This window comes from Meles meles, chromosome 10 (assembly GCF_922984935.1).
Source record: "Meles meles chromosome 10, mMelMel3.1 paternal haplotype, whole genome shotgun sequence".
Taxonomy (NCBI): Eukaryota; Metazoa; Chordata; class Mammalia; order Carnivora; family Mustelidae; genus Meles; species Meles meles.
The window spans coordinates 42,495,000-42,521,590 of record NC_060075.1 but is presented as its reverse complement, the minus strand read 5'-3'; the positions used below and the strand labels follow the sequence as shown (position 1 = coordinate 42,521,590).

General features: G+C 35.9%; 1 protein-coding gene across 5 annotated transcripts in view; it reads left to right on the top strand.

Moving 5' to 3' along the window:
* Positions 1 to 26,591, top strand: part of SEPTIN7 (septin 7) — a 115,311-nt gene that overhangs the window by 51,938 nt on the left and 36,782 nt on the right. For all 5 annotated transcript variants that reach the window (XM_046020724.1, XM_046020723.1, XM_046020721.1 and 2 more), the window contains one exon: positions 16,969 to 17,075. In XM_046020724.1, the coding sequence (XP_045876680.1) occupies positions 16,969 to 17,075 (107 nt within the window). The remainder of the gene's footprint in view (positions 1 to 16,968; positions 17,076 to 26,591) is intronic.

Sequence of the window (26,591 nt, the reverse complement as noted above, 5' to 3'; positions counted from 1 at the left end):
AATGTCCAGAGAAAGGAATTAAATTATACATTTCTTTGAAATAATAGTTGTATTTTTTGATAACTCGTGTTTTTAGGTGTAACAAAGATATTAAGATACGTAGTTTTAAAGTAGTCTTCCTATAAATCTATTACTTGCTACAAAATAGTTTTCCATTGGAAATGTAATACAGAGGAGTAGATGGAATGTTTTAAAAAGAAAGAGGAGATCACTAATTTTGATGTATATTCTGTGTTTCTTAGGCAGAGCAGTAGTACCATATTCCTTTTTATGTACTTTCTTCACCTAATGCAAGACAAGCATTTTTCCACGTCAGACAGGTTTTTAAAAGCAAAGTTTCATCACAAGTACCCTCCTTAATACTTAAAGCAGCTAAGCACTGCATGTTATATGTAAGTGATGAATTAGTAAATTCTACTCCTGAAACTAATATTACACTGTATGTTAACTAATAAGAATTTAAATAAAACTTGAAACCTAAAAAAATAAAGATTTTGGGAGGATAAAAAAATAAAAGATAAAAACTAATTCTCAGTGGCCGATTAATTTTATTTATTTATTTATTTATTTATTTTTTAAAAGATTTTATTTATTTATTTGACAGACAGAGATCACAAGTAGGTAGAGAGGCAGGCAGAGAGAGGAGGAAGCAGGCTCCCCGCTGAGCAGAGAGCCCGATGCGGGGCTCGATCCCAGGACCCTGGGATCATGACCTGAGCTGAAGGCAGGCTTTAACCCACTGAGCCACCCAGGCGCCCCCGATTAATTTTATTTTAATGAGTGTATCATACTTAGCCTGTGCCCATTGTGGTACCCAAAAGATCGTCCTTTTCCCCCAACTATTATTTGCAGCGTTTGATCTCTGAAAGTGGATGACATAGTCAAGGATGGGAACTGAAAATGTTATACCAACTTAAACAGTTACGTAGATGTGCCAGGATGTTTCAGCTTATCCTTGTCAAAATAGAGTAGAAATCTTTTTAAAATGTCAAATAAAGCAAAATGATGTTGCTAGATTAGTATTAGACAAAAGTTCTGAATTTTAACTTGTAGGCCCTTGGTTACTGATGTGAAATTTTTAGTCTAGCTTTTTTTGTTGTTGTTTTTTGTTTGTTTGTTTTTTGTTTTTTGGTTTTTTTGGTCTAGCTTTTTATTAAACATATCACTAACAACAATTTCTTTATATGCATACTAATGTTTTGTTTTGTTTTGTTTTAAGAAATATTGGTAAGACAGATTAACACAGTCACCAGTATAATTCATATAACCCACCATTGGTCCTTAGTGTGTAAGTTTTGGTATATGAGATTTATAGAACTTGAAAGAATAGGTCAGGCATGTAGTTCAGGTGATTAAAGCCTGCCCACTTTGGCTTTGAAAGCCACTTCTTTAGAACCACTTTATAGAATGTGCTCCCAGCCCAAGCATAAATCATCTTGTTGCTTCACCTCTTCTGTCCACTAGATCTCTAAGTAAAATTCTTTCCTTGGTATGTTCTATTTCTTTTCCTGATATCTTTGCCTTTACTTACCCTCTAGTGTAACCATTGGCTTTAAGCTGCCCTCTATTCATAGAGCCCTCTACTCACACTGCTATTGCCACAAAATCTTTACTTTCCTCTGATCAACACATTGCACAACTATCCCGATTTCCCTCCAAATTAAAACACTTATTTCCTTAGTAAATGCTGACCACAACTAGAAATTAGAGGAAAAGTCTGAATTTTCCCCACCAAGATATGAAGGACTAATAGTATTCACAAGAGTACTCGATTTTTTAAGAAGGAATGTTTATTGAATGATCATTAGAATCTTGGGCAATAATGTGAAGAATTTGGAGGAACATGAGGGGAGAGCTTGTAAATAGTATCTGTCAATTTCAGCTCTTTCAGTTTAGCTGAAGAACTGACAGAAGCTTGATGTACAAGCTAGGAGAAGTTGCAGACTGTAGCCTAAGTAAAGACAGTCAGTGCATTTTAACCAAAAAGTTGTGGTAATCCATTTTGGAAATAATCATGAAAAGAATTTCCAAATAGACATTTAGATTTTTTTTTTTTTTTGGTAACATGAAGATAAAAGGTAGTTAATTGCTTAAACTGAGCTGATAAATGATACTTTTATCTCTGAATATAGCAAGAACTGTCATAAATATCCTCCTTAAGGCCTGCATGACACATATCAAGTGAAAGTTTTTTGACTCATTGGATGAGGTAATTATTGAGTGGCTGGTTGGAATGTTTGCTACTGGCTACATAGCAGAATTATTACTTAGCTCTTTGTGCTGGCGCTCGGTTACTGTAATTAAAATAAGTAAATCTTGTTTAGATAATTGCAGAGCCAGGTCATGGGGAACCTGTTCAGCTTGCATTTTAGTATTAGCATGTGATCAGTCCTAATACATTTTGAGGAGATGAAATAGTCTTAAAGCAAATCCCAGATCACATGTTAATGGAATATCTTGGAAGAAATATCAGTATCTAGTGTAGTCTAGACTGTTCTTGATAGATTAAATCTTCAGAGAGATAAGCATACTAAAAAGCAAAACAAAGAATAGCAACCTCTCTTTATTTTTAAACCAGATATAAGGTAAGAATAAATCTGTACTTTTTAATTTCCTGTCCATTACTCCTCACCATTTGGTTTCTTAGTCCAAAATTGCTCTTCTTAAAGATCAGTAAGAGGACTTCTCATTATCCCTGGGCCATTTTTTTTTTTTTTTAACCTCTTAATTTGGTATTGTTGACTACTTTTTCCTTGCAATTCTTTTTCATTTTTGTGATGCTGCTTCCTGATTTATCTGGTTGTTTAGTTTCCCTTTTACTGGCCATCTTTAGATGTTGGTGAATCTGGCATTTTGCCCTGTCATTATGTACTCACTAGAGGTTTTTTTTTTTTTTTTTTTTAATTTTCCTTTTATTTATTTGAGAGAGAGTGATCACAAGTATGCAGAGAGGCAGGCACAGAGAGACAGGGAAGCAGGCTCCCTGCTGAGCAGAGAGCACAATGAGGGGCTTGATCCCAAGACTCTGAGATCACAGCCCAAGCCCAAGGCAGACACTTAACCCACTAAGCCACCCAGGCACCCCACTAGAGTTTTTAATTTCATCTACCTTTCGAGTCATTTGGGGAGGCATTTCCAAAACATATATGGAATACTTGATGGGATATTCTGGTCTTTAGTTCTGGGGTAGAGTATAGTCATGTGTTTTGAAATAGCTCCTTAAATAACACTGGTGCATTCTGGTTAAGAACTGCATACAGTTTGATACTGTCTCATCTCTACTTCAGCTGAAAGTAACACCTGGATCTTAATAATACATAACATTCGAGATGATTTTTTAATGTCAGGTACAATGCTAATAAATTTTATTAAAATAGCTTAAGTAGGTGCCTGGGTGGCTCAGTCAATTAAGTGTCTGCCTTTGGCTCAGATCGTGATCCTGGGGTCCTGGGATCAGTCCCATGTCAGGCTCCCTGCTCTGTGGAGAGCCTGCTTCTCCCTCTTCTTCCGCCTGTCTTTCTTTCTGTCTCTCATGAATAAAGAAATAAAATCTTAAAAAAAAATAATTTAATTAGTTTATTATTTTGATCAAGGTCACTATGTATTGTGGTCAACAATTCAATTCAATTGTGGTCAACAATTCAATTGTATTTGAATTTGTATAAAACTGATTTCAAACCTCCAGATAAAAAGAGTAGGCAAGCAATGGACAAGATAGAAAAGCTCTACAAGGTGGTCTGCAGGATCTCTCAAGCACCAGGCTTTCCTTTTGTTTAAATTCCAACACAGGCCTCCTGAAAGGAGTTAAATATTGTTTGTTTGGTTTTTTTTTAATCCTTTGCTTTCTTTCCCATGCTGTTGCTGCAAGGTGGTTAAAAGTGGCCTTTTATACCTATATTCCAGATAGTTGGAATGCTCCTTCAGCCTTCAAAACCTCATTGAAATATGACCTCTTTTCTAGGCTGTTGAGATCCTTAGTTCTCTGAAATTCAGTTACCTTTGGATATCTCTCATTCATGGTCTTGGTCAAATTCTGCCTTGTAGGACAACATCTTTGCATTCCCCATTCATTTATTTAATGAACACCTATAAAGTAGCAGATGCTATTCTATTCCCTAAAAATCTGGATATGGATAAATCATGGTCCGTGTCATTAAGCTCCTAGTGACAGGGAAGGAATTAGGATCCAAGTTTGTTTGTGTTTATTACAGCATAATGCAGAATGATAAATCACTCTTAACCCCACAGCAAGTGTACTTGTTCAGTTGTTGAAACCTGTCAGAGCAGGGAATCAAAAATAATACCATAACCATTTTATTTTAACAAAACATTAGCCAGTCTGTTAATGTAAGACCTTTTCTTTGATTATATGTTTGCTCAGTGGCATTCCATGTCATTTTAATAAAGCTATACCTATAATTTTTTAAAAAAATTTATTTATTTGAGAGAGAGAGAGAGGGAGGGAGCATGAGAGGGGAGAAGGCCAGAGGAAGAAGGAGATTCCCTGCAGAGCTGGGAGCCTGATGCCAGACTTGATCCCCAGACTTCAGGATCATGACCTGAGCTGAAGGCAGTGGCTTAACCAACTGAGCCACCCAGGAGCTCCCCCTACCCCAATAATATTTATTGCTGGTGACTTCCAGTTTCAGTTTTTTGAGAAAAGCAAAAAGCCTTGATACTTTGTGATAGTTTGTGTAGGCTCCTTGATTTTTTTTAGTTTTATCTCCAGTTAAAACTGTATTCAGTTGCCTATTTGCTCTTAGTAGATATCTTATTTCTCTAAAAATAATTGTATCCTCCTTACTCTTAAAATTATTCATCCTCCTATGCTTCCTTTTTTCTTTATCCAAGTGCTAAACCACAGGTTTTGAGCTTCTGCCTTTCTAAAAAGCCACTCCAATCTAAGCATTATTTAAGTGTTCACTGATTTGCTTGGTTAGTTCCTATGCTTATCTCAGTGAATTGCAGCTTGCTCTGTGAGTCTTCCTTGATTCTTCAAGCTATACTTCAAGCTATATATACTTTATGTATACCCACTGTATTTTTTGTTTAACTATAGCTTGTTTCTCAACGAAATTAAACTTTTGAGGGCAAAATGTCCCCAGTTCCAACAGTAGCAGCTATTAATAAATAATCATAAAATGAAATTATTTGTATCTCTATTTTCTTTCAATTATAATAGTCTATCAGAGAATAGCTGTTGGGATGCAGAAGCTATAGGATGTTGGGAGATGATTTATCTGAATGAAACTTTGAATCTTCCTTGGCAGGTTTTTCAAATTGGATCATGATGTGAATTTAGTGAGTCATTTTAAAAAATGAAAAATAGAAATGATTTGAAAATAGAGTGTATTTTGCTTAACATGAGTATTTCATTAAATTTTTAAATTTGTATGCACATACATTTGTACAATACAAATAAGTATACTTGTATGTATGTGTATGCTGGATTTTGATGCAAAATGTGTGTAGAGGAGGCTTCTCTGTTTTCTGTAAATTGTGGTAATAAAAGTTTGAAAACAGCCACCTCCATGGAAAGTCCATGGAGAACCCCAGAGACTTTATGTAGAAGCAGATTTACATGAAGAGCAGAACCCCAAGCTCGGGGATTGGAACAGGGATGTTCTGGTTCTTGCTCTACCATTTACCTTGCTGTGCTCTTGGCATAGTCAGTTAACTTCTTTTTGGCTTCATTTTCTAATGTTTAAGTGGTTTGATTTGTGTCTCTAAGGACTACTCTAGTTCTAATGTTCTGAGACTACATAATTAGCAAATGATGTTGATAATAAAACCACATTATGTGTGTTCCTTACACACTTTGTGTAATGAAGTAGGTTTTTCCAAGCCACTAATTGATAAAACTGAGGAGTATCTGTGCTTAAGTGTTTATATGCTGTATACAAATGAAAAATCCTCAGGGTTTAAGCTGTCTATGTATTCTCTACTTAACAGTAACTAAGACGATACTGTTATTTATATTAGGTGCTATAACTCTGTATGATTAAGGAAGAATAATTTATAAGAACTACACAGTATAATATCTCAAAGTATGCTTCATATGTTAGATGTTACTAGATATTTTAGGGGGTTGGGGGTAACACTGCAAAGTTCAGGAGCTGCTGGGTAAAACAGTCTCTTTAATTGTAGGACCTCTGAGAGCCTTTATAATCCCAAAGACCTAAGGGAACCTTACCTTAACTGTTACAAATAATTATTGATGTGACTTTCTTCAAAACCTTGTGAACAAACATTTCATGAATCTTTTATTCTTAGACTTGAAATGTAATAATTTTGAATGATGATGGGATATGCATGGCTTTCATGGGCTAGGCTTCAAAGAGGACATGGGTTATTTTAACTTGTATCTACGTTAAAGTAAGGGGGCAATATAACAAACTCAGTTACTCTTATTTTAGAATTTTCTTCAAGTATTTAACATCTTTAAATATTATAATATTTTGTTTTAACAAGGACAGAAAAAATATTAAATCCAGTTATTTCTCTTAAAGTCCAGTAAAATGAGGGACAGACAGTGATTTTGTTCCTGAACATTTATAGTGCATTTCATTTAGCAGATCTTAAAATATTAGTAATAAAGGAATGTTTTACATGTTTTATTCATGTAAAGAAATATAATGTTAGTGATAAAGAAATATAAAATGTTGCAGATAGGCATTCTGTTTATATTTTATTGGATAATTTTGTTTTCTTAAGTTAGGGTATAGAATTCTGAATTGTGTTATTCTTATATTTTTCTTAAATAATAGAGTGTATTCTGACAATCAAGCATATTCAGAGCATTTCCATTTTTTAACCACTTGGTTTGTCTGTATCCGAGAGGCCTATTAGTCTTTTACTGTGGATGGTCTGTTAACTCATTGTTTCAAAGTTGATGCCTTGTGCATTTTTAAGTTTTGTTGCTATTTTTATTCTACTATCATATGAGACTTTAAAGTGAACCAAAGTAAAGTTTATAAAATGAGAGAATTAGTAGAATCTAAGGACACACAGCAAAAACTTAACACTGAATTTCTGGTTCTCTCCTTAGATTAATTAATATACAATAATCTGTATTTCGATGTCATGTTTATTGCATTAATATTCTTAAAAATGTATTTTTTTAATCTTGTGTAGTTTCTGTTTTTAATTTTTTGTCTTACTGAAATGAGATTTTTAGTTTTTTGTACTTGCATTTGCTTATCTTGCTTGTTAATATTATTTGGATTAAATTTTACTCTAAATAATGGAATCTTAAAATAACAGTGTATGACAGGATAGAAATTTATTCTTCCTCTATTTCAGAATCCAGAGTTGAATAGTTTTGGATTGAAGTGATATCTTTCCTTTAAGTTCTCAGTGTCCCCAGGTACTTCCTTGTTTGTTGCTTCACTAGGCATGTTCTCTCCCCAATATATTTCATGGTCTAAGGTAGTTAATTCAGCTCCGAGCATCGTGGTTACATTTCAGCCAGCACGAACAAGGAAGGAAAAAGAGGAGTGCACTACCCTTAGAGAACCATTCAAGAAGCTACCATATGACTTGGACTCTGGAGCCAGATTCAAAACTGTCTTAAATTAAAATCCTCCTCGCTTTAGGGAAAATACTGCTGTGATGGCTTTGAACGACTAGGTTAGCATGAGAAGGAATTACACCAAGTATAGATACCAACTTTCCCTATTTGGATATTCTGCTCAGGGCCCTTGTGGCAGCAACCATTCACAACAGACAGTTGGTATGGTGGTGTGCAGCTAAGAACTGTACGCATTTTAGGTTAGGGTGGGTGAAGCAAGATGCCATATTTAGGAAAGTTGAAGTTGTCTAGGTTTTTAGGTCAAATTTTCTTCCATATTGGGAATATTGGGAGTACTGCCTACTCTTCCTACTACTACTAACCCTTCAAAATGTAGCTTTTATTTTATTGGGAAACTTTTCATTGATCCATAACAGTTTTGTGTTTCTTGCCTCTTCTGTGTGCTTATAATGCCTTGTGCTTATCTTCCTTATACCTTATTAGAATGAAATGGTAAATAGTAGCTTTCTCTCACCCAGATAGAGGACGTGTGTCTGAGTATGTGTATAGATTTGTATGGGGGTGTGTATGGTGGAGGGGTAATAATGAATTACTTGTTTTTAAATCTTCATAATATAAGCCTCTACTACAGTGCATTGTACATAGGAACAAATTGTGTACACTTGTACATAAATTTGCATCTATTTTTGTTAGTCCATCCATGCCTATTCTAGGATTTATATCCATCTTTTAAAAGTTGGCCTTTAGGGGCACCTGGGTGGCTCAGCGGGTTAAAGCCTCTGCCTTCAGCTCAGGTCATGATCCCAGGGTCCTGGGATCGAGCCCCGCATCAGGCTCTCTGCTTAGCGCAGAACCTGCTTCCTCCTCTCTCTCTCTCTGCCTGCCTCTCTGCCTACTTGTAATCTCTATCTGTCAAATAAATAAATCTTTAAAAAAAAAAAAAAAAAGTTGGCCTTTAAAACTGTTAAGTACAGCTTAAAGTTAAGTGAATTTAATTCTTCTAATTCTGTATTGATGTAAAATCTTTGACTTTTAATTTGAAAGGGGTGTTAAATTTAAAATGTTTTTATCTTAATTCATCCTGTTCTTACCTTTTTGTGTATTATTAATCTCATTAAATATTTTCACAGAGAAAGTACTTTTTATTGAGTATTTACTGTGAACCAGGCACTGTGCTTAGGTTTCTCATGTATTATTTAGTTTATCAGTTCATGTATTATGTTTAATTTGATATGTGAAGAAACATTAAAGTTCAAGTATGTTGCTTGCTGTAATCATGCTTTATAAAGGTAAGATTCTCATCCAGAAAGCCTAAAGTTAAAGGCTGTACTAATAACCACTGTACAATTGCTTCTGCTAGTTGTACAAAACAAAATTCTGTAAGTCATTTTAAGAGTTTTCTGTCTCGGGACACCTGAGTGGCTCAGTCAGTTAAGCATCTGCCTTCGGCTCAGATCATGATCCCAAGGTCCTAGGATCGAGTTCCATGTTGAGCTCCTTGCTTGGTGGGGAGCCTGCTTCTCCAAACTCTGCCTCATGCTTCTCTGCTTGTGCTTTCTGTCACTCTCTCTGACAAATAAATAAATAAATAAAATCTTTAAAAAAAAAAAAAAGGTTTTTCTGTCTCACCACCCCTCCATTAAGCCCTAAATATGTCTAAATTCTTTTTCTTTTTTTTTTTGGTTTTGTTTTGTTTTAAAGCCTTCCTCTCTTAGTATGCTTGTCAGTGGTTCTCTACCATTGGCTACAGAGCAGAATCACTTGTGATTCCCAAGCCTTGGCCCTGGAGACTGATTAAGTAGCTGTGAGGCTGAAACTCATGCATGATATTTTATCTGAATAAATTGCACTGATTCAGACTTCTGTTTTCTGTCTATGAGTTCTTTTCTGTACCTTTCTTTATTTTGCCAGTTTTTATTTATCTTTCAAGGTCTTGTTTGATTGTCACCTCTGTCTGGAAATCTTTAACTCCCATCTGATTTAGAAGTTACTCTTCTGTGTTTTCTAGCATCTTAAATATAGCTAAATACAGAGCTCATAGCATGTGCTTACTTGTTTGTCTCCTTTACTCTGTCTTATTTTGCCCTTTTAATCCCTTGTGCCTGGTACATAGTAGATGATTAAAAAGTATTTACAGAATTATATTTCCTGCAACGCACTATATAATATTTCACATTGCTTTTTGAGGATATTTTATAGTCAGAATTTGGCATTGTTGGGGCACCTGGGTGGCTCAGTCGGTTAAGCGTCTGCCTTTGGCTTGGGTCATGATCTCAGGGTCCTGGGCTCTAGGTCCTGGGCTCTCACTGTTAAGCGGGGAGTCTGCTTCTCCTTCTCCTGCTGCACTCTCTCTCAGTCTTGTGCACTCTTTCTCTCTTTCAAATAAATAAAATCATCAAAAGAAGAATTTGACACTGTTTTCGTTTTTCAGTGTGATCTTAAAGTCTTTATCAGGGCAAGTAAAAGAAAAATTATTACAAGAAGAAATTATTAGTCAAATGCTTATGGATTTCTTGTCTCCATGGGACCCTACTTGTGAATTGATTGTGATCAATCATGATAAGGATGTTTAAATATGTGAGACCAAATGATAACTTACCTTGTTTTTAGATGACTAAAAATTAACTTGCTAGAATTTTATTTCTCTGTAATTTTATCTATATTGCATTATGCTTTTTGGTTATAATGAGGAAAATTCACATTTGGTTTTAGAAAGATTTGAAGACAGAAAATATTGGTATAAGGGAAAGAAAGCCTGGGTCCAAATCACAACTTTAAGGTTCCCTTCCAAGTCACCAATGAAAGCATCCCTCCTTTCTTTAAGAAGTTGTAGGGATTAAAGCCTCCCTAACTAACATTTAGTCTTCCCTCGTCACAGTGTTGGGTTCTCTTATATATTCCCTTGTAGATTCTCATCCCTTTCTCAGCTACCCCACCAACCCTTCTACTGCTTTATCTAGCTCTCCCGTTGTACGTTCAACACAGTTACCTCATAGTAAATTCTTAACTGCTTCTTAGTACATTCCCTCTACCTCCTTTCCCTGAATGAAACTGGGATCTTGAAGAACCTTTTCTCTCCTACAGTTTGTAACTTTCTTTGGGGGAACTTTGTTCCTTCACCTCATGAGTTAGAGTTGGTGGGAGATAGTCTTAGTCTCCTTCTTTATGGTTAAAATCTCCTGTTCCATTGCAGTCCTGTGAATTAGAAATAGAAATCATCGGGGCGCCTGGGTGGCTCAGTGGGTTAAGCCTCTGCCTTCAGCTCAGGTCATGGTCTCAGGGTCCTGGGATCGAGCCCCGCATGGGGCTCTCTGCTCAGCAGGGAGTCTACTTCCTCCTGTCTCTCTACCTGCCTCTCTGCCTACTTGTGATCTCTCTCTCTCTCTGTCAAATAAATAAATAAAATCTTTAAAAAAAAAAAAAAAAGAAAGAAAAAAAAAAGAAATAGAAATCATCTTAGTACAGAGTAACTCATTCTAAAAATTTTCCCTAAACTTTAGGGAAAAATATTAAGGTCTCCTTCCTTTGGGCTCTTTAATTAAGTTTGAGTTTGACAGAAGTATTTTGATCTTCTTATTTCCTTGATTTCCAAGATATGGTTTATGAGATATATAATCAGATTTGATTTGGGGGAGGTAAGAAATAGTACAATAAAACCCTCAAAACTAGTACTGATAAATGAATTCACTTATGTCACAGGATACAAAATCAGTGTACAGAAATCTTTTGCATTGCTATACACTAATAATGAAACAACTGAAAGTGAAATTAAAACAGTCCCATTTATAATAGCAGCAAAAATAATAAAATATCTAGGAAAAAACTTAACCAAAGAGTTGTTAAGACATGTATCTGGAAACTAGAAAATGCTGATGAAAGAAATTCAAGATAACACAAAGAACTGGAAAGGCATTTCATGCTCATGGGTTGGAAGAATAAATATGGTTAAAATGTCTGTACTGCCCAAAGCAGTCTATAAATTTAATGCAATCCCTATCAAAATACCAATAGCATTTTTCATAGAACTAGAAGAAAAAAATCCTAAAATTTGTGTGGAACCACAAAAAACCTCAAATAGTGACATCAGTCTTGAAAAAGAAAAAACAAAACTGGAGGTATCACAGTCCAGATTTTAAGTTATATTACAAAATGGTAGTAATTAAAACCATATGGTACTGGCATAAAAATAGACACATAGTTCAGTGGAATAGAACAGGAAGCCCAGAGATAAGCCCACAATTATATGGTCAGTCAATCTTCAACAAAGGAGGAATGAATATACAATGGGAAAAAGTCTCTTCAACAAATGATGTTGAGAAAACTGGGCAGCAACATGCAAAAGAATGAAACTGGATCACTTTCTTTCTCCATACACAAAAATAAACTCAAAATGGATTAAAGACCTAAATGTGAGACCTGAAGCCATACAAATCCTTGAAGAGAGCACAGGCAAGAATCTGTGACCTTGGTCATAGCAACATTTTCCTAGGTATGTCTCCTGAGGCAAGGGAAGCAAAAGCAAAAATAAACTATTGGGACTACATCAAAATAAAAAGTTTCTGAACATCAAAGGAAACAATCAATAAAACTAAAAGGCAAACCTGAAAGGGAGAAGATATTTGTAAATGACATATTTGATAAAGGTTAGTATCTAAAATATTTAAAGAACAATATGACTCAATACCAAAAAACAATCTCATTAAAAATGTTCAGAAGACATAAACAGATATTTCTCAAAAAAAGACACCCACATGGCCAACAGGCACATGAAAAGATGCTCATTACTCATCATCAGGGAAATACAAGTCAAAACCACAATACGATATCACCACTTCACACCTGTCAGAATGGGTAAAATCAAAAACACAAGAAACAACTGTAGGTGAAGATGTGGAGAAAGAGGAATTCTCATGCACTGTTGTAGGAATGCAGAATGGTGCTGCCACTGTGAAAACAGTATGGAGGTTCCTCAAAAAGTTAAAAATAGAATTACTCTATGATTTAGTAATCACACATTGGGTGTTTACCCAAAAAATACAAAACCAGTAATTCAAAATGATACATGTACATATACCCTTATGTTTATAGTGGTGTTATTAACTATGAAAGTAGCCCAAGTATATCCATCAATAGATGAAGGGATAGAGAATAGATGAAGTGTGTGTGTGTGTGTTTGTACACACACACATTCTTTATATTCTAATATTCCATTATATATTATTATACAATTATATGTTTATATATAATGGAATATTATTCAGCCCTGCCATTTGCAACAACATGGCTAGAGCTAGAAAAGTATAATGCTAAGTGAAATAAGTCAGTCAGAGAAAGACATATTATATGATCTCACTCACATGTGGGATTTAAAAAAAAAATCAGCAAAGGGGAAAAAGACAAATCAAGAAGTAGACTATTAGCTATAGAGAACAAAGTGATGGTACAAGAGGGGAGGTGGGTGGGGAGATGGAGGAAATAGGGGATGGGGATTAAAGAATATACTTATGATGAAAAAATAAAATGATTAAAAAATAAGATGCTGAAAAAATAGTATAGTAAATACACATTTCGACTATGAGAGATGCTCATTTTTAGAAACGCTGATGAAGGAAATGTATATCTCTGAATTAAAGAAATTGAGCAGTTCATGAAAAAAATTTTACTTTGCCTAGAACAGTTCAGAATAAGTCTAAATAACTTAGAAACGACTACATGCATAAATGTGGAAGATGAGAGGTAGAGAAATGTGAGCAAAGTTAAACTGGATTCTGAAATTCTTTTTCTTGGCCAAATGATACTCAATTATTTGTTGTGTTTACTTTTACAGGGATCACCCAGTTACTGTAGTTACGGTTTATATTCTAGATCAGTCTAAAAGAATATAAAATGTACAGAATAAGTTGTCTGATAGGAAATTTATTTTCTTTTAAATTGAAGGTTACCTACTTCTGTCCATATACTAACTAATTACTCTGACATTTTTTAAACCTCTGAGACTGTTGGTGAAGTTTCCTGAAACGTTCATCTTGATTATAAGCAAAATAAGCTATCTTTTGTTATCATAACCAACATTCAGGGGCATCACATATGAATTGAATCTTAAAGCTTCAGTTTTTTTTTTCTTTTAAGATTTTATTTATTTATTTGACAGAGAGAGAGATCACAAGTAGGCAGAGAGGCAGGCAGAGAGAGAGGAGGAAGCAGGCACCCTGCGGAGCAGAGAGCCCAATGCGGGGCTCGATCCCAGGACCCTGAGATCATGACTTGAGCCGAAGGCAGCGGCTTAATCCACTGAGCCTCCCATGTGCCCCTTAAAGCTTCAGTTTTAATGTGAGTTGTCTAGGAATGGATGGTAGTTAACTAATTTAGATATCTCCTGCCTGACATGTTAAAAATTGACCAGACCCAAGTTTTAGTTCACAGTATTGCAAGCTATTACTTCATGTAGTGAATGACAGGAGTTTAAATGAAGATAAAGAAAAAAATTCACTGGGGGAAAAATCACAAGTGAATGTATAGTTAGGTGTTTTCTGATTTTTTTAGTGAGTATAAAAAAAGCAGACAGTATTTTGACATTTTATAATAGTATAAGATACATGCTATTTAGAGTTAAAGGAACAGTCTTAACCATTGTTCCCCAAACGAGAATTGCTCAAAAACAAAAAGCAAATAGTCTTAATCTTTAATAGGAAAAGCATGAGCCTAAGTTCTCTAGGATCAGGTATATACTTTATTATATCCACCCATAATTTTCTGCTCCAGGCATCCATGGGTTTATAGTCCACCTTCAGCTTTTACCATGGTGTCCAGTGCTTCCTCCACCTAAAATCCCAATTAGACAAGACAGACCAGTCCTTCTGGCAGACCCTAGAGAGGTTAGAATATTTTAAGAAAAGTCAGCTCTGTTCCATCTCGTTTGAGGGAAGAACGTGGAACTGGGCTGCTAAATCCCTTGAGTCCCAGACATACCCATATAGAGAATAGAGCAAGAGAAAATGACCTGAACTTTGTTGTTCACGGCGGTTTCTTGACTAGGCATTTGTTTGGTTGCTGTAAAGCTTTGACTTTTTCCAGAGTTCCTATAAAGTTAATGCAGCCAGTCTCTAGTTGTTTTTGATGTTTCTGTGAGGGCTTGGAACTTCTTAAGTCTGTCATTTTGCTGATGTCACTCAAGAATGCTTTTAAAATTATAAAAAATTAAGTTAGTGAAGGAAATTTAGAGCACACAAATGTGGAAAGCTAAGAAAAAAAAAATCTTATCTCCAATTCTACTCTGTAGTAATCACTGTTAACATTTTGATGTGTTGCCTTTCAGGCTTCTTTCCCCCTTTGTCATGTCATGCCTTTCATTTTACCCTGCTTTCTCTTGTTCTTCTACCCTGTACCACCAAAAAAAAAAATTGTTTTTAAAGTTAAATAAATAAAATAAGGTCTCTAAACATACTTTTAGTCAGTGCAGTATTAATTTTTGAATTTAATATACTTTTACATTTGACAGCCCAAAATATTTTTACAGGTATGCAAATTTTTCATGTATGCTTCTAAATGAAAATATTATAGATATTTTTCTTCTCTTTTTTTGTTTTAACTAAAACACAAGTCAAGTTTATTAGAGTTGTCCAATTCAGCAATGGTAATCTTCTCACTCATCTTGCCATTCCTGGACCCAAAGTGCTCTATGGCTTCCACAGTATTCATGCCCTTTTTCACCTGTTCAAAGACTACATGCTTGCCATTCAGCCACTTGGTGTTAGCAGTGTGGATGAAAAACTGGGAAGTGTTTGTGTTGGTTCCAACATTTGCCATGGACAAGACGCTAGACCCTGTGCTACAGGATGAAATTCTCATCATCAGATTTCTCCCTATAGATGGACTTCCTGCCAGTGCCATATGGCATGTGAAGTCACCACCCTGGCACATAAATCCTGAAATAATCTGCGAAAGCAGGGACCTTTAGAACCAAGACCTTTTCTCTCTGGTTCTCAGGCCATGAAAGTTCTTGTTGTGTGTGTGTGTGTGTATGTAATTCTTCCTCTTCTTATTTTTTATTATATTAGTCACCATACAGTACATTATTAGTTCTTGATGCTGTGTTCCAAGATTCATTGTCTGATGTCTTTGGAACTTCGTCTGCAAACAGCCTGGAGGAGATGCAGCCCATAGCAATGTTGAAAAACATGGTGGGGTTGACTGTGGCAGGATAGTTGGTGGCAATAGGACAGTGGCGTCTGTAAGGCCTAGATATTTCTGATTATCCCCCACAGGCTTGGGTTTTATTCAGTCTTTACTCCTTTATTCAGTATATAAGAGTTGAGAAAGAAGTAGGTATCAAAAACCTGTTTTTCCCTTGGTCTTAGAAATTCCTGGAATTTTTACGTTCAGAAAAAAAGTGACATCCCCTCATGCAAAGGGATAAGCCCTGACAACCTAGTATAGATCTTAACTTTCGTGGGAGCCAGTATAAAAAGAAAGAACTTAACCTGGACAGAAATAGTAATGCTAATATTGTGATATCAGTTATTTAGGCTATAGGTGTCTTTTAAACCAGCCGAACTATTAACAATAACTAGATTCTTTAATTGTGCTATATTAACTGATAATTGCAGTTTGATTTTTAATTTATTTAGCCTTGTATTATGTATATCTTGAAGCTATTTATATTTTGGTAAAAATTTTATATTTATATATAATTTTATATATTATATGTTGTATTAAACTTGACATAGAGAGTTAAAGAAAGAGTCTGTGAATCTGAGGAGAAATTGTGTTTTGCCTTCTTCCATTCCTACCTCTTACCTCAGTCAGGAGCACTCTAAAAAGTAATTACCTATGATTTTTTTGGGATTTGGTTTATGGAAAGGTACCCTTTATACTTAAGGTGATGGATACATGGGTGAATAAATTGGAAGTACTTTTTTTGTGATTCAGTTTTATACTGAGATGCATTTTGATTAATTTTTCTTTTATCAGCAGATTTCTGCTTTTTATAGTTGTATGATTTCTTTTTTGGGGGGTCATTCATTAATTATTGCCTATAATAAATGTTTATACCTAATTTTTTTTAATGTTTTATTTCATTGAAGTAGCAATTATATAATCCAAACTTGGATGCTTCTTTCATAACTAACTTTGGTCTCTAGGAATACATTACTATTAAAATGGAGACTATTGTATTAGATGCATTACTTTTAAAGAGCGCAGATTGTAGGATTACAAAGCTAAAAAGATTCCTTGAAAGCATGATTCTAATTTTATAAGAAAATGAGGACAAAGAATTTATTCTAACAGGGAGTCTTTATAGGATGTTTTCTAATGTCACTTCTTTGTTCCATCAAGAATTACTTATATAAAGCAAGTTTGATTACAGTAATGGTTGAATATTTAAGGTTGATAAAGTGGCCAACTTTAACAAATTTTTCCTCCCCCTTTTCTTTTAGGTGAATCTGGACTCGGGAAGTCAACATTAATCAACTCATTATTCCTCACAGATTTGTATTCTCCAGAGTATCCAGGTCCATCCCATAGAATAAAAAAGACAGTACAGGTATGTACATTTGTATTTTTCATTGATGATAAGCTGGGGTAATGTTAACACCACAAAATACATGCTATAACTTTTATTATGCTTCCCTAGAGATAGGTTTTATATTTGGTCTCATCCAATGTAAAATGGTAAACCTGATTGATGATTAAAAAGAGAAGGTGAATTTAGAGGAATTATCTTGGCTAGAACCATCCACTAAATTTGTCCCTAGGACCCTCCTATAGATTATACTGTGATGTACTAAATAATACCCCTAGAGTTAGGCTGTCCAACATGGTAGCTCCTTGCCATATTTTGCTATTAAGTTTGAGTAAGCTAAAAGCAAATAAAATTTAAAGTTTAGTTTCTCAGTTACACCAGTCTTTAATGTGTGTTCAGATCATCTTGTTAAATTTAGTTCCTGTTTTAGGTTAATTTAGTTGGAGATGGGTTGAAATTCTGCATTTCTAAAAATTTTAGGTGATGTTGATGCTGCTGACCGTTAGACCACACTTCATATGATAGAATACTCTAGGCTCCAGATCTGTACTGTTCAGACCGTTAGACCACACTTCATATGATAGAATACTCTAGGCTCCAGATCTGTACTGTTCAGATCTGTACTGTTCAGTAGCCAGTAGTCACATGTGCCTGTTGAGCTCTTAAAATATGGATAGTCCAAATGGAGATGTTAAGCAAGTATAAAATACATCCCAGATATTGACAATTTAGTATGTAACAAAGAATATAAAGTATCTTATTACTAATTTTTTTATATTGATTACACTTTCCAGTGATAATATTTTAAAGTGGCTACTGAAAAGTTTTAAATTACCTGTGTGGCTCACATTACATTTTTGTTTCAGCACTCCTCTAAACTGTTAATTGAAAAAATTATTAGTGGAATGGTACAGTAGTAATACATAGCCCATTAGCAGAGAGGAGGGGAGTGAATAGTTCTCAATGGAACAGGCTTTATTCAGGCTGGAGGTGGGTTTGAAGAATTGGTAGTGATTATTCTAGTGCACAGGGTGGAACGACGCTCGGGAAATCCTGGGCAGAAACTCATACATATCAAACTGTAAGATGCAGTTTAGTAATTAGATTCTTAAGAAGTAATTCTGTCAAGTGGATATTTTGTTTCTTTTTTTGAAGTTTTTCTCTTTTAGGAATTTTTTTTATATCCTTCATAGAACTTGAAATTTCAAATTACTTGCAAAATTATATTCGAAAAACTTGACACTACATTGCTTATTTATTTGGTGATCAGTGTTGTATACATATTTTTTAAAAGATTTTATTTATTTGACAAAGAGAGATCACAAGTAGGCAGAGAGGCAGGCAGAGGTGGGGGGGAAGGAGGCTCCCTGCTGAGCAGAGAGCCCAATGCAGGGCTCGATCCCAGGACCCTGATTTCATGACCTGAGCCAAAGGCAGAGGCTTTAACCCACTGAGCCACCCAGGCGCCCCCAGTGTTGTATATTTTAACCCTAAACAAGAAGAGGAAATTCTAATTTTTTAATTTAGGTATTTAAATTCAAGATAAGTAAACTGTATATGTAGAAATGTTAAAGAAACCGCACAGTACAGATTCCTAAGTTCAAGAATAATTAGTTTAGGGGCACCTGGGTGACCCAGTTGGTTAAGCATCTACCTTCAGCTCAGGTCATGATCCTGGAAGCCCAGGATCAAGCCCTGCATTGGGCTCCCTGCTCAGTAGGAAGTCTGCTTCTCCCTCAGCCCTTCATCCCACTCATGCTCTCTCTTTCAAATAAATAAATAAAATCTTAAAAAAAAAAAGAATATTTATTCTAAAATACATTAGATCTTAATGGTCATGTACCTGTACCAAGAACATGTAGTGTTCTTGGTACTTACTGCTGGTGAGAAAACTTTCTGAGTCCTCTTTGTAGCTCTGGCATATGGTGTTGATGCCAGGCTTGCATTAGTAAGTCATTAGTATCTTCCAGGTACTATTCTAAGCAGTTTATGTGCATTAACTTATTTAATTCTTACAACAACTTTATGATTTAAGTGGTATTATTACCGCCATTTTACATAGTGGAAACTGAGGTAGGGACATGGTCATATCCCTGAGATCACATAGTTAAGAGTGACAGAACTGGGGCGCCTGGGTGGCTCAGTTGGTTAAACAACTGTCTTCAGCTCAGGTCATGATCCTGGGGTCCTGGGATCGACTCCCACATTAGGCTCCCTGCTCAGTGGGGAGTCTGCTTCTCCCTCGAACCCTCTCACGTCTTGTGCTCTCTCTCTCTCACATTCTCTCTTTCTCTCTAAAATGAATAAATAAATAAATAAATAAATAATCTTTAAAAAAAAAAAAACAAAGAGTGACAGAACTGGATACAAATCTAAGCAGTCCGGTTTGGTGTGTATTCTGTCAAATTATGCTGTCTCTATACTGTTGATATTTAATACATGCTAGTTTCATAGGTGAACCAGTTCTTAATAGGTGGATTAGCTTTCCTTTACTACAATCTCCCTATTTAATAATGTTTCATCCAACAGCTTTTCGGTTTTCTTTTTTTAAACCTTTTCCTTTAAAAATCTTATATAGGCAGTTTCCCAACTAGGCAGTTTAGACAAAATGATTTGATCAGTGAAGTCATGTGAAAATTGTTAAAATAACATTAAAAAATGCCTCTATGGGGGCGCCTGAGTGGCTCAGTCGTTAAGCGTCTGCCTCCGGTCAGGTCATGATCCCAGGGTCCTGAGATTGAACTCCACATCGGGCTTCGGGCTCCCTGCTTGGCAGGAAGCCTGCTTCTCCCTCTCCCACTCTTGCTGCTTGTGTTCCCTCTCGCTGTGTCTCTCTCACTCTCTGTCAAATAAATAAATCTTTTTTTTTTTTTTTTTTAAATGCCTCTGTAAGCAGTAAGGGGCCAATCATCTGACTCTAGCTAGTAAGGGATGATTTCAGGAAGGGATTTTTTGTTTGTTTGTTTTACTTTTTAAATCTCAAATAGTACATACATGATGTTTGCTGTTGCTTGTTAGATTTAAATTTGCAGTCTGGACTCAAGGGTGAGGACTTCCCTTTAAATACTAAGCTTGAAATTCCAATAAATTACTACTGGGTGGATGATGGAAGTCAATTAACTCATGAAGATTTTGTACCTTACCATGTTTTATTTTACTTTGCTTAATAAAGACAAAAGAACAATACTCAAGCTTTCTTGATTCATCCATGCAGTGATTTTTTTTTTTTAACCAGTGTCTGAACACATGAAATTACCAGTGCTTGCAATTTCAGGAATTTGACATAAAGAAATCGAATCTTTCATACTCTGTAGCAAAGTATTTGCTCAAATAATGAGAGATTGCTTGTAATGTATTTACAACTGTGTGTATCCTGTCATGGTCTACATATTGTAAAGAGGATATTAAATAGAATTCATGATCATATTGTCATCAACGATTCTCCATATTGTGAGACTGAATATTTTTCCTGTCTTCTCAATTATATACAGTGAGCATGCTTTTATAATTTTGCCTTTCAGAAAAGAAATATGAATACCAAAAGATAAGTATTTATGAGGAGTAAGATTTGTATTAAGAATTGGTTCTAGGTCAGTTCAACAAAAATATGTCCCCTAAAAGTCCTTATGCCAAAAATAAATTTGCCAAACAAATTTATTGAAAATACTAATAGACTATATGGTACTGTCTACCCTAAACCGGTTGCTCAGATCAAAAAACCTGGAGCCATCCTTAACTCCTTTTTTCTCTTTCAATCCACATGTAGCCATCAACAAATCCTGTTATCTCTACTTTCACAGTATATCCAGAATTCTTTCTTATACTGCTGCTATGTAGAGTTCCATCATCTCTCTGCCTAGATTATTAGAATAACCTCCTAATTCACCTCTCTGACATGATCCTTGGCCACCATCTCAGTCTTTTTTTAACAAAGCAGTGAGAGTCTTCTTTTATAGTCTCAGAACAAGGCCAAAGTCAGCTTTTTAAAAAGTTTTATTGGTCTATTTCTATTTTTTTCTTGAGCAAAATATTCTTAATATAATTTTTAAATGAATATGTAGCTTTATACTAAAAGTGCACAGATTTTAGAATAAAGCTTGGTGAACTTTTGTATGCATGTGCATATATTTAGGTAATTACCACCCAGATTAAGATAATGTACATTTCTAGCACCCTGGAAAGTTTCCTTTTGCCTCCCCTCAGTATTTCACCCAACTCCAGATATAAATAGCTTTATGACTTCTGTCTCAATAGATTAATTTTGTCTTTCTTGAACTTCATTTAGATATATACTCTTTTGTGTATATATATACATATATATGTATATATATTTACATATATATATACTCTTTTCTTTCACTGAAGATTATGTCTGGTATTTGTACTGTATAGTTATAGTCCTTCTTCATTGTTGTGTAATATTCCAGTATAGGGTTATATCATAAATTATATTCTGTTGTAGATAAGCATTTAGGTTTTCATTTTTTTAACAATATGAATATTTTTATACATTCTTTTGGTGGATCTGAACACTTGTTTCTGTTGTACGTCTGTGCACATTAAGTAAAATGTATTTTATTGTTTCAGTTAATTTTCTTTGATTCTTATGAGGTTGAACATGTCTTTTATACTCATTAACTAATCAGATTTCATTGAAGTGTTTTGATCATCTTAATGTTTCCTGTCTTTTTCTCTTTGATTTGGAAAAGTTCCTTGTTTAGATAATTGTCCCTTACATTTCAGACACTGAAGATAATTTCTCTTAGGCTAGCATCTGTTAAGGAATATGGAAGAGGCTCTCAGGATTGTTTTTACATTTACTTGTCTCCCAAATAATACTGTCTAAATCACTTAACCTTCTTTTAAGGTAACATTTCAGTAGTGTTCTCTTCTATTGTGAATATCTTCCCAAGTCTCCCTTTTTCGAAAACAAAGGAGTAATTAGGGCTTGATAATATCTCTCCTAAGATTTTTATGACAAAGGCCTGTGTATCACTCTTAAGTCTCCTCTTTTTACCAAAAGTTAAGACCTATAACATCTGAAAACTGGATTGATTCTGACTAGAATCCCAGAGAAGTACTCTGGGTGGTATTCCTTCATATACTAGAAGCAAGTTGAAGATCCTGTGTACTCTCCTCCTCTTATCCAGGAGAGAACATAACATGTTCTGAGTCATTCCATTTATTTGAGAATAGAGGGTAGTTTTCTTTGACAGTTGACTGGCTCTTCACCAAGCTCAGTAATCTAGCAGATAATCTCCTCTTGGAAGCTCATAAATTCTTTGTGGAGGGTGGTCAGAAGTATTACATCTCAGCCCAGACATAGCAAACCAGGAGAAACATAAAATCCTGAGTTTCAAAAGGCATATGTGTGCAATTTCTCACCTGAAGGCTTTCTGGAACACTTCCAATTGTCCAAAAAAAAAAAAAAAAAGTAAAGAAAAGAAAAATGCTGTGATATAGCAAGGTAGGGAGTGAGATTTTAATAAAGACCGTGATCTCATAGTCTCCTCCCTGAGCATTATTTATTTATAAAAGGCTGGTATCATAAGAAATCCTTTGACATTTGCAGTCTTGGAAGGAAAGAAAAAGTGTCTACACTGAATAGAGGGATGGTTCTGAACTTCTCGTATATCAGTGGTTCTGATTTGAATGGAATTTTCAGTATTAAATAGAAATCCTTTGTGATTAATTCCCAGTGTCCTGTCTTGGGCCTCAGGACTCTGAGTGCTGCAGCTCAAAATGTGAGCCAACACTCTAGTTCTAGAGTTCTTGGTACTAGTGGTTCTCACACTTGAGTGTACATCAGTCACTTGGAAGGCCTGCTAAAACAGATTGCTGAGTCCACATCCCCTCAGAGTTTGCTATTTAATGGGTTTGAAGCAGGGCCCAAAGAATTCATGTTTCTACCAAGTTCACAGACTATGCATCTGCCAGTCAGGACACATTTTGAGAACTACTGCTTTGCAGTGTTTCTAGCCTGATGCAACCTGGTTTTATCCTGTCTGTCTGGGAAGAAGTTAGAGAGGGTACAGTTTATCCTTCATTCTTTCAGAATATTTCACATTGAATGAAATAGTACCTTTAACTTCTGTTTTTATTCATGTATTTTTTAATAGATTGATTAAAATGAAGTGATAGCATCGAATACTTGTTCCACTCAAAAATAGATCTTCAGGTTAACAAAGTTTTAAGAAAAATATTATATACAGTGTTGTATATATAGTAGCAAATTTTATAATTTTGTTATATTTGAAAATTTTTTAATCCTATTTCAAGTCTGTGAAAGGTTACCAACTGTCTCCAAGGGAAAGACTGTCCTTTATTCTGAGACTAAATTGCTTCAGTTTCTTTTGTGAAATGAGAGTGTTAGATTTTTTTAAAAAGATATTTGAGAGAGAGAGATGGAGAGAGTGTGTGAGAATGGGAGTGGGGGAGGGACAAAGGAAGAGGGAGAGAAAGAATCTCCAGCAGACTCTCTGCTGAGCACAGAGCCCAGTGTGGGGCTTGATCTCAGGACCCCGAGATCATGACCTGAGCCAAAATCAAGAGTCAGACGCTCAACCAGTTGAGCCACACAGGCACCCCAAGAGTGTTAGTTTTTTTTTCCCTTTTATTTATTTATTTAAAGATTTTATTTATTTACTCAACAGAGAAAGAGAGAGATCACAAGTAGGCAGAGAAGCAGGCAGAGAGGGGGAAGCAGACTCCCCGCTGATCAGAGAGCCTGATGTGGGGCTCAATCCCAGGACCCTGAGATCACGACCTGAACCGAAGGCAGAGGCTTAACCCACTGAGCCACCCAGGTGCCCCTATTTATTTATTTTTAAAGATTTTATTTATTTATTTGACAGAGATCGCAAGTAGGCAGAGAGGCAGGCAGAGAGAGAGGAAGGGAAGCAGGCTGCCTGCTGAGCAGAGAGCCCGATGTGGGACTTGATCCCAGGACCCTGGGATCACAACCTGAGCTGAAGGCAGAGGCTTTAACCCACTGAGCCACCCAGGTGCCCCTTTTCCTTTTTTTTAAAGTTCTTAGTTTGCAACCTTATATTGGTCCCCTTTAAAACTTTTTTTCTTGGTTTATGAAGTCCTTCAAATCACTATTACAGATTAAATGGGTATAGAAATTTTGGAGGTGAGGAAAGGTGAAATCAATGAATCCTATCCCTAAGATAACATTTTATAGACTCCTTGAGACCTTCTTATAAAGCCCAGTTAGAAACCCTCTTGTTGATATTGGTCCAATATTGATAGTTTTTTGAGCTATTCATAGAACAGACATTTAAATGCTTATCTTTTTTTTTTTAATTTTTATTTATTTATTTGACAGACAGAGATCACAAGTAGGCAGAGAAGCAGGCAGAGAGAGAGGAGGGGAAGCAGGCTCCCTGCTGAAGCAGAGAGCCCAATGCGGGACTCAATCCCAGGACCCTGGGATCATGATCTGAGCCGAAAGCAGAGGCTTTAACCCACTGAGCTACCCAGGCACCCCTGAATGCTTATCTTATGCCAGGTTTGGGGGTTACAGTGATGATAGACACAATCAAAGGGTTTTTTTTTTTTTTTTTAAGTTTTCACTTATTTATTTGACAGAGAGAGATCACAAGTAGGCAGAGAGGCAGGCAGAGAGAGAGGAGGGGAAACAGGCTCCCTGCTGAGCAGAGAGCCTGATGCGAGGCTCGATCCCATGACCCTGGGATCATGACCTGAGCCGAAGGCAGAGGCTTTAACCCACTGAGCTACCCAGGTACCCCCATAATCAAAGTTCGTAAGCCAATCACATGAAGGATATAGCAAACAAATATGACTTAGTGAGAATGCTGCTGTAAGGTGCTATAGATTACCTTGGCAGATTTTAGTGTAGTAGGAATGAAGGGCAGTATGACCCTGGTTGGGAAGTGAGTAGTAAATGAGGCACTGATAATGGGATGGCTATGAAGGAAGGGATGAAAGTGAATACCTAGAGGTTGAGTAAAGGGTACTGAGGTAGTTGTTTGGTTTTTATTTCCAAAAAAGACCTAAGAATGTTTATATCCTATGGGGAATTAAGTCCCGAAGAGACAAGAGGTTGAAAATAAAGGGTAAATAGTCTAAACAGTTGTCAATATGAGTCCAGTGTGGAATAATCAGATTCCTGGTATAGATTAAGAAATTAGCCTTAGGAAGAAAGGGATCTATTCCACTGAACAGAAGGAAAAACTGTTGCTTCAGACGAATTGGGGATGCTCTTGTCTTCATGTAGAGAGGAGGTACTTTGCTGAGGATGGACAGAAATAGGGTAGAGAAGAGCCATACTGAGAAATTAGAGTGGCATGAGACTAAGGAGCACATAGAAGGATTATTGGATAGCTGGGAAATTCCTGTCAAATAGAAGTTCATGAATTTTGTGGATCAGGAAGATACCTGAGCTTGGAAAGGAAAAATAAATAAAGGGTTTAGGAGGGGGGTCACTAATGAAAATGAAAGGGACGAGTTGCTTAAGATCCCAGTGTAAGGAGTCAGGGGAAGTTAGGGGTAGTGATTTAGTGGGTGTGTGTATGTGCATGTGTGCGCAGCGTGCTTAAAGGTTTATTTGAGACAGAGAGCAAGAGCTGGATGGGGGGCAGGGGAAGAGGGAGAGGGAGAGAAGGGATCTCAAGCAGGCTCCACGCTGAGCACAAACCCCAGTGTGTGGCTCCCATCTCATGACCCTAAGATCATGACCTGAGGTGCCCCTAGAATTCAAATCTTTGGAACAACTTTCTTTCTTTCCTTTTTTTTTTTTAGATTTTATTTATTTACTTGTCAGAGAGAGAGAGCATGAGCAGGGGGAGGGGCAGAAGGAGAAGCAGGCTCCTTACTGAGCAAGGAGCTGGATGAGGAACTTGATCCCAAGACATTGGGATTGTGACCTGAGCCGAAGGCAGACTCTAAACTGGCTGAGCCATCCAGGTATCCCTGGATCTGCTTTCTTAATAAACTAGGTCAGGGTCTTGATGAGAAGGAAATAATCTTTAGGCATAAATATTGTACCTTTGGTCATTGCCTCTTAGTTTCTTGTGGAACATAATGAAGTATTTAAGTATTTAAGGTAGATATTTATCTTATATATCTTTATCTTAAATATCTATCTAATTTATTTATCAGGCATTAAATAATCAAAGTAGATAGGTTTTGTGTTTGAGCTAAGTGAAATATCTCAGGCTGTTTAAGTCTCTGTTGTCCCAAGGCCCTGCAGAGCTTTGGCTGTAATGCCACCTCCTGAACAAGTTCGGGTAGAGACGTAAGCTCGTGGCAGAAAATTTAAGCCCTCTCCATGAAATTTAATATAGTTAATTAAGTAACACTTTATACTTAACAAATATCTCTTAAACATTATGTTATAAAACTTTTAACGGTCTTTTGAAAATGAAAGAAATGAAATTATGGAAACACTGAACGTTTAATTTTTTTTTTCTCAGATTGAAAAATGGAAACAATATTAGAAAAAATAGTGCCTTGGATTTCTGGAAAGTAAGCCTCCAAATGAGGCCTCAGTAAATTAATTATACATAAACA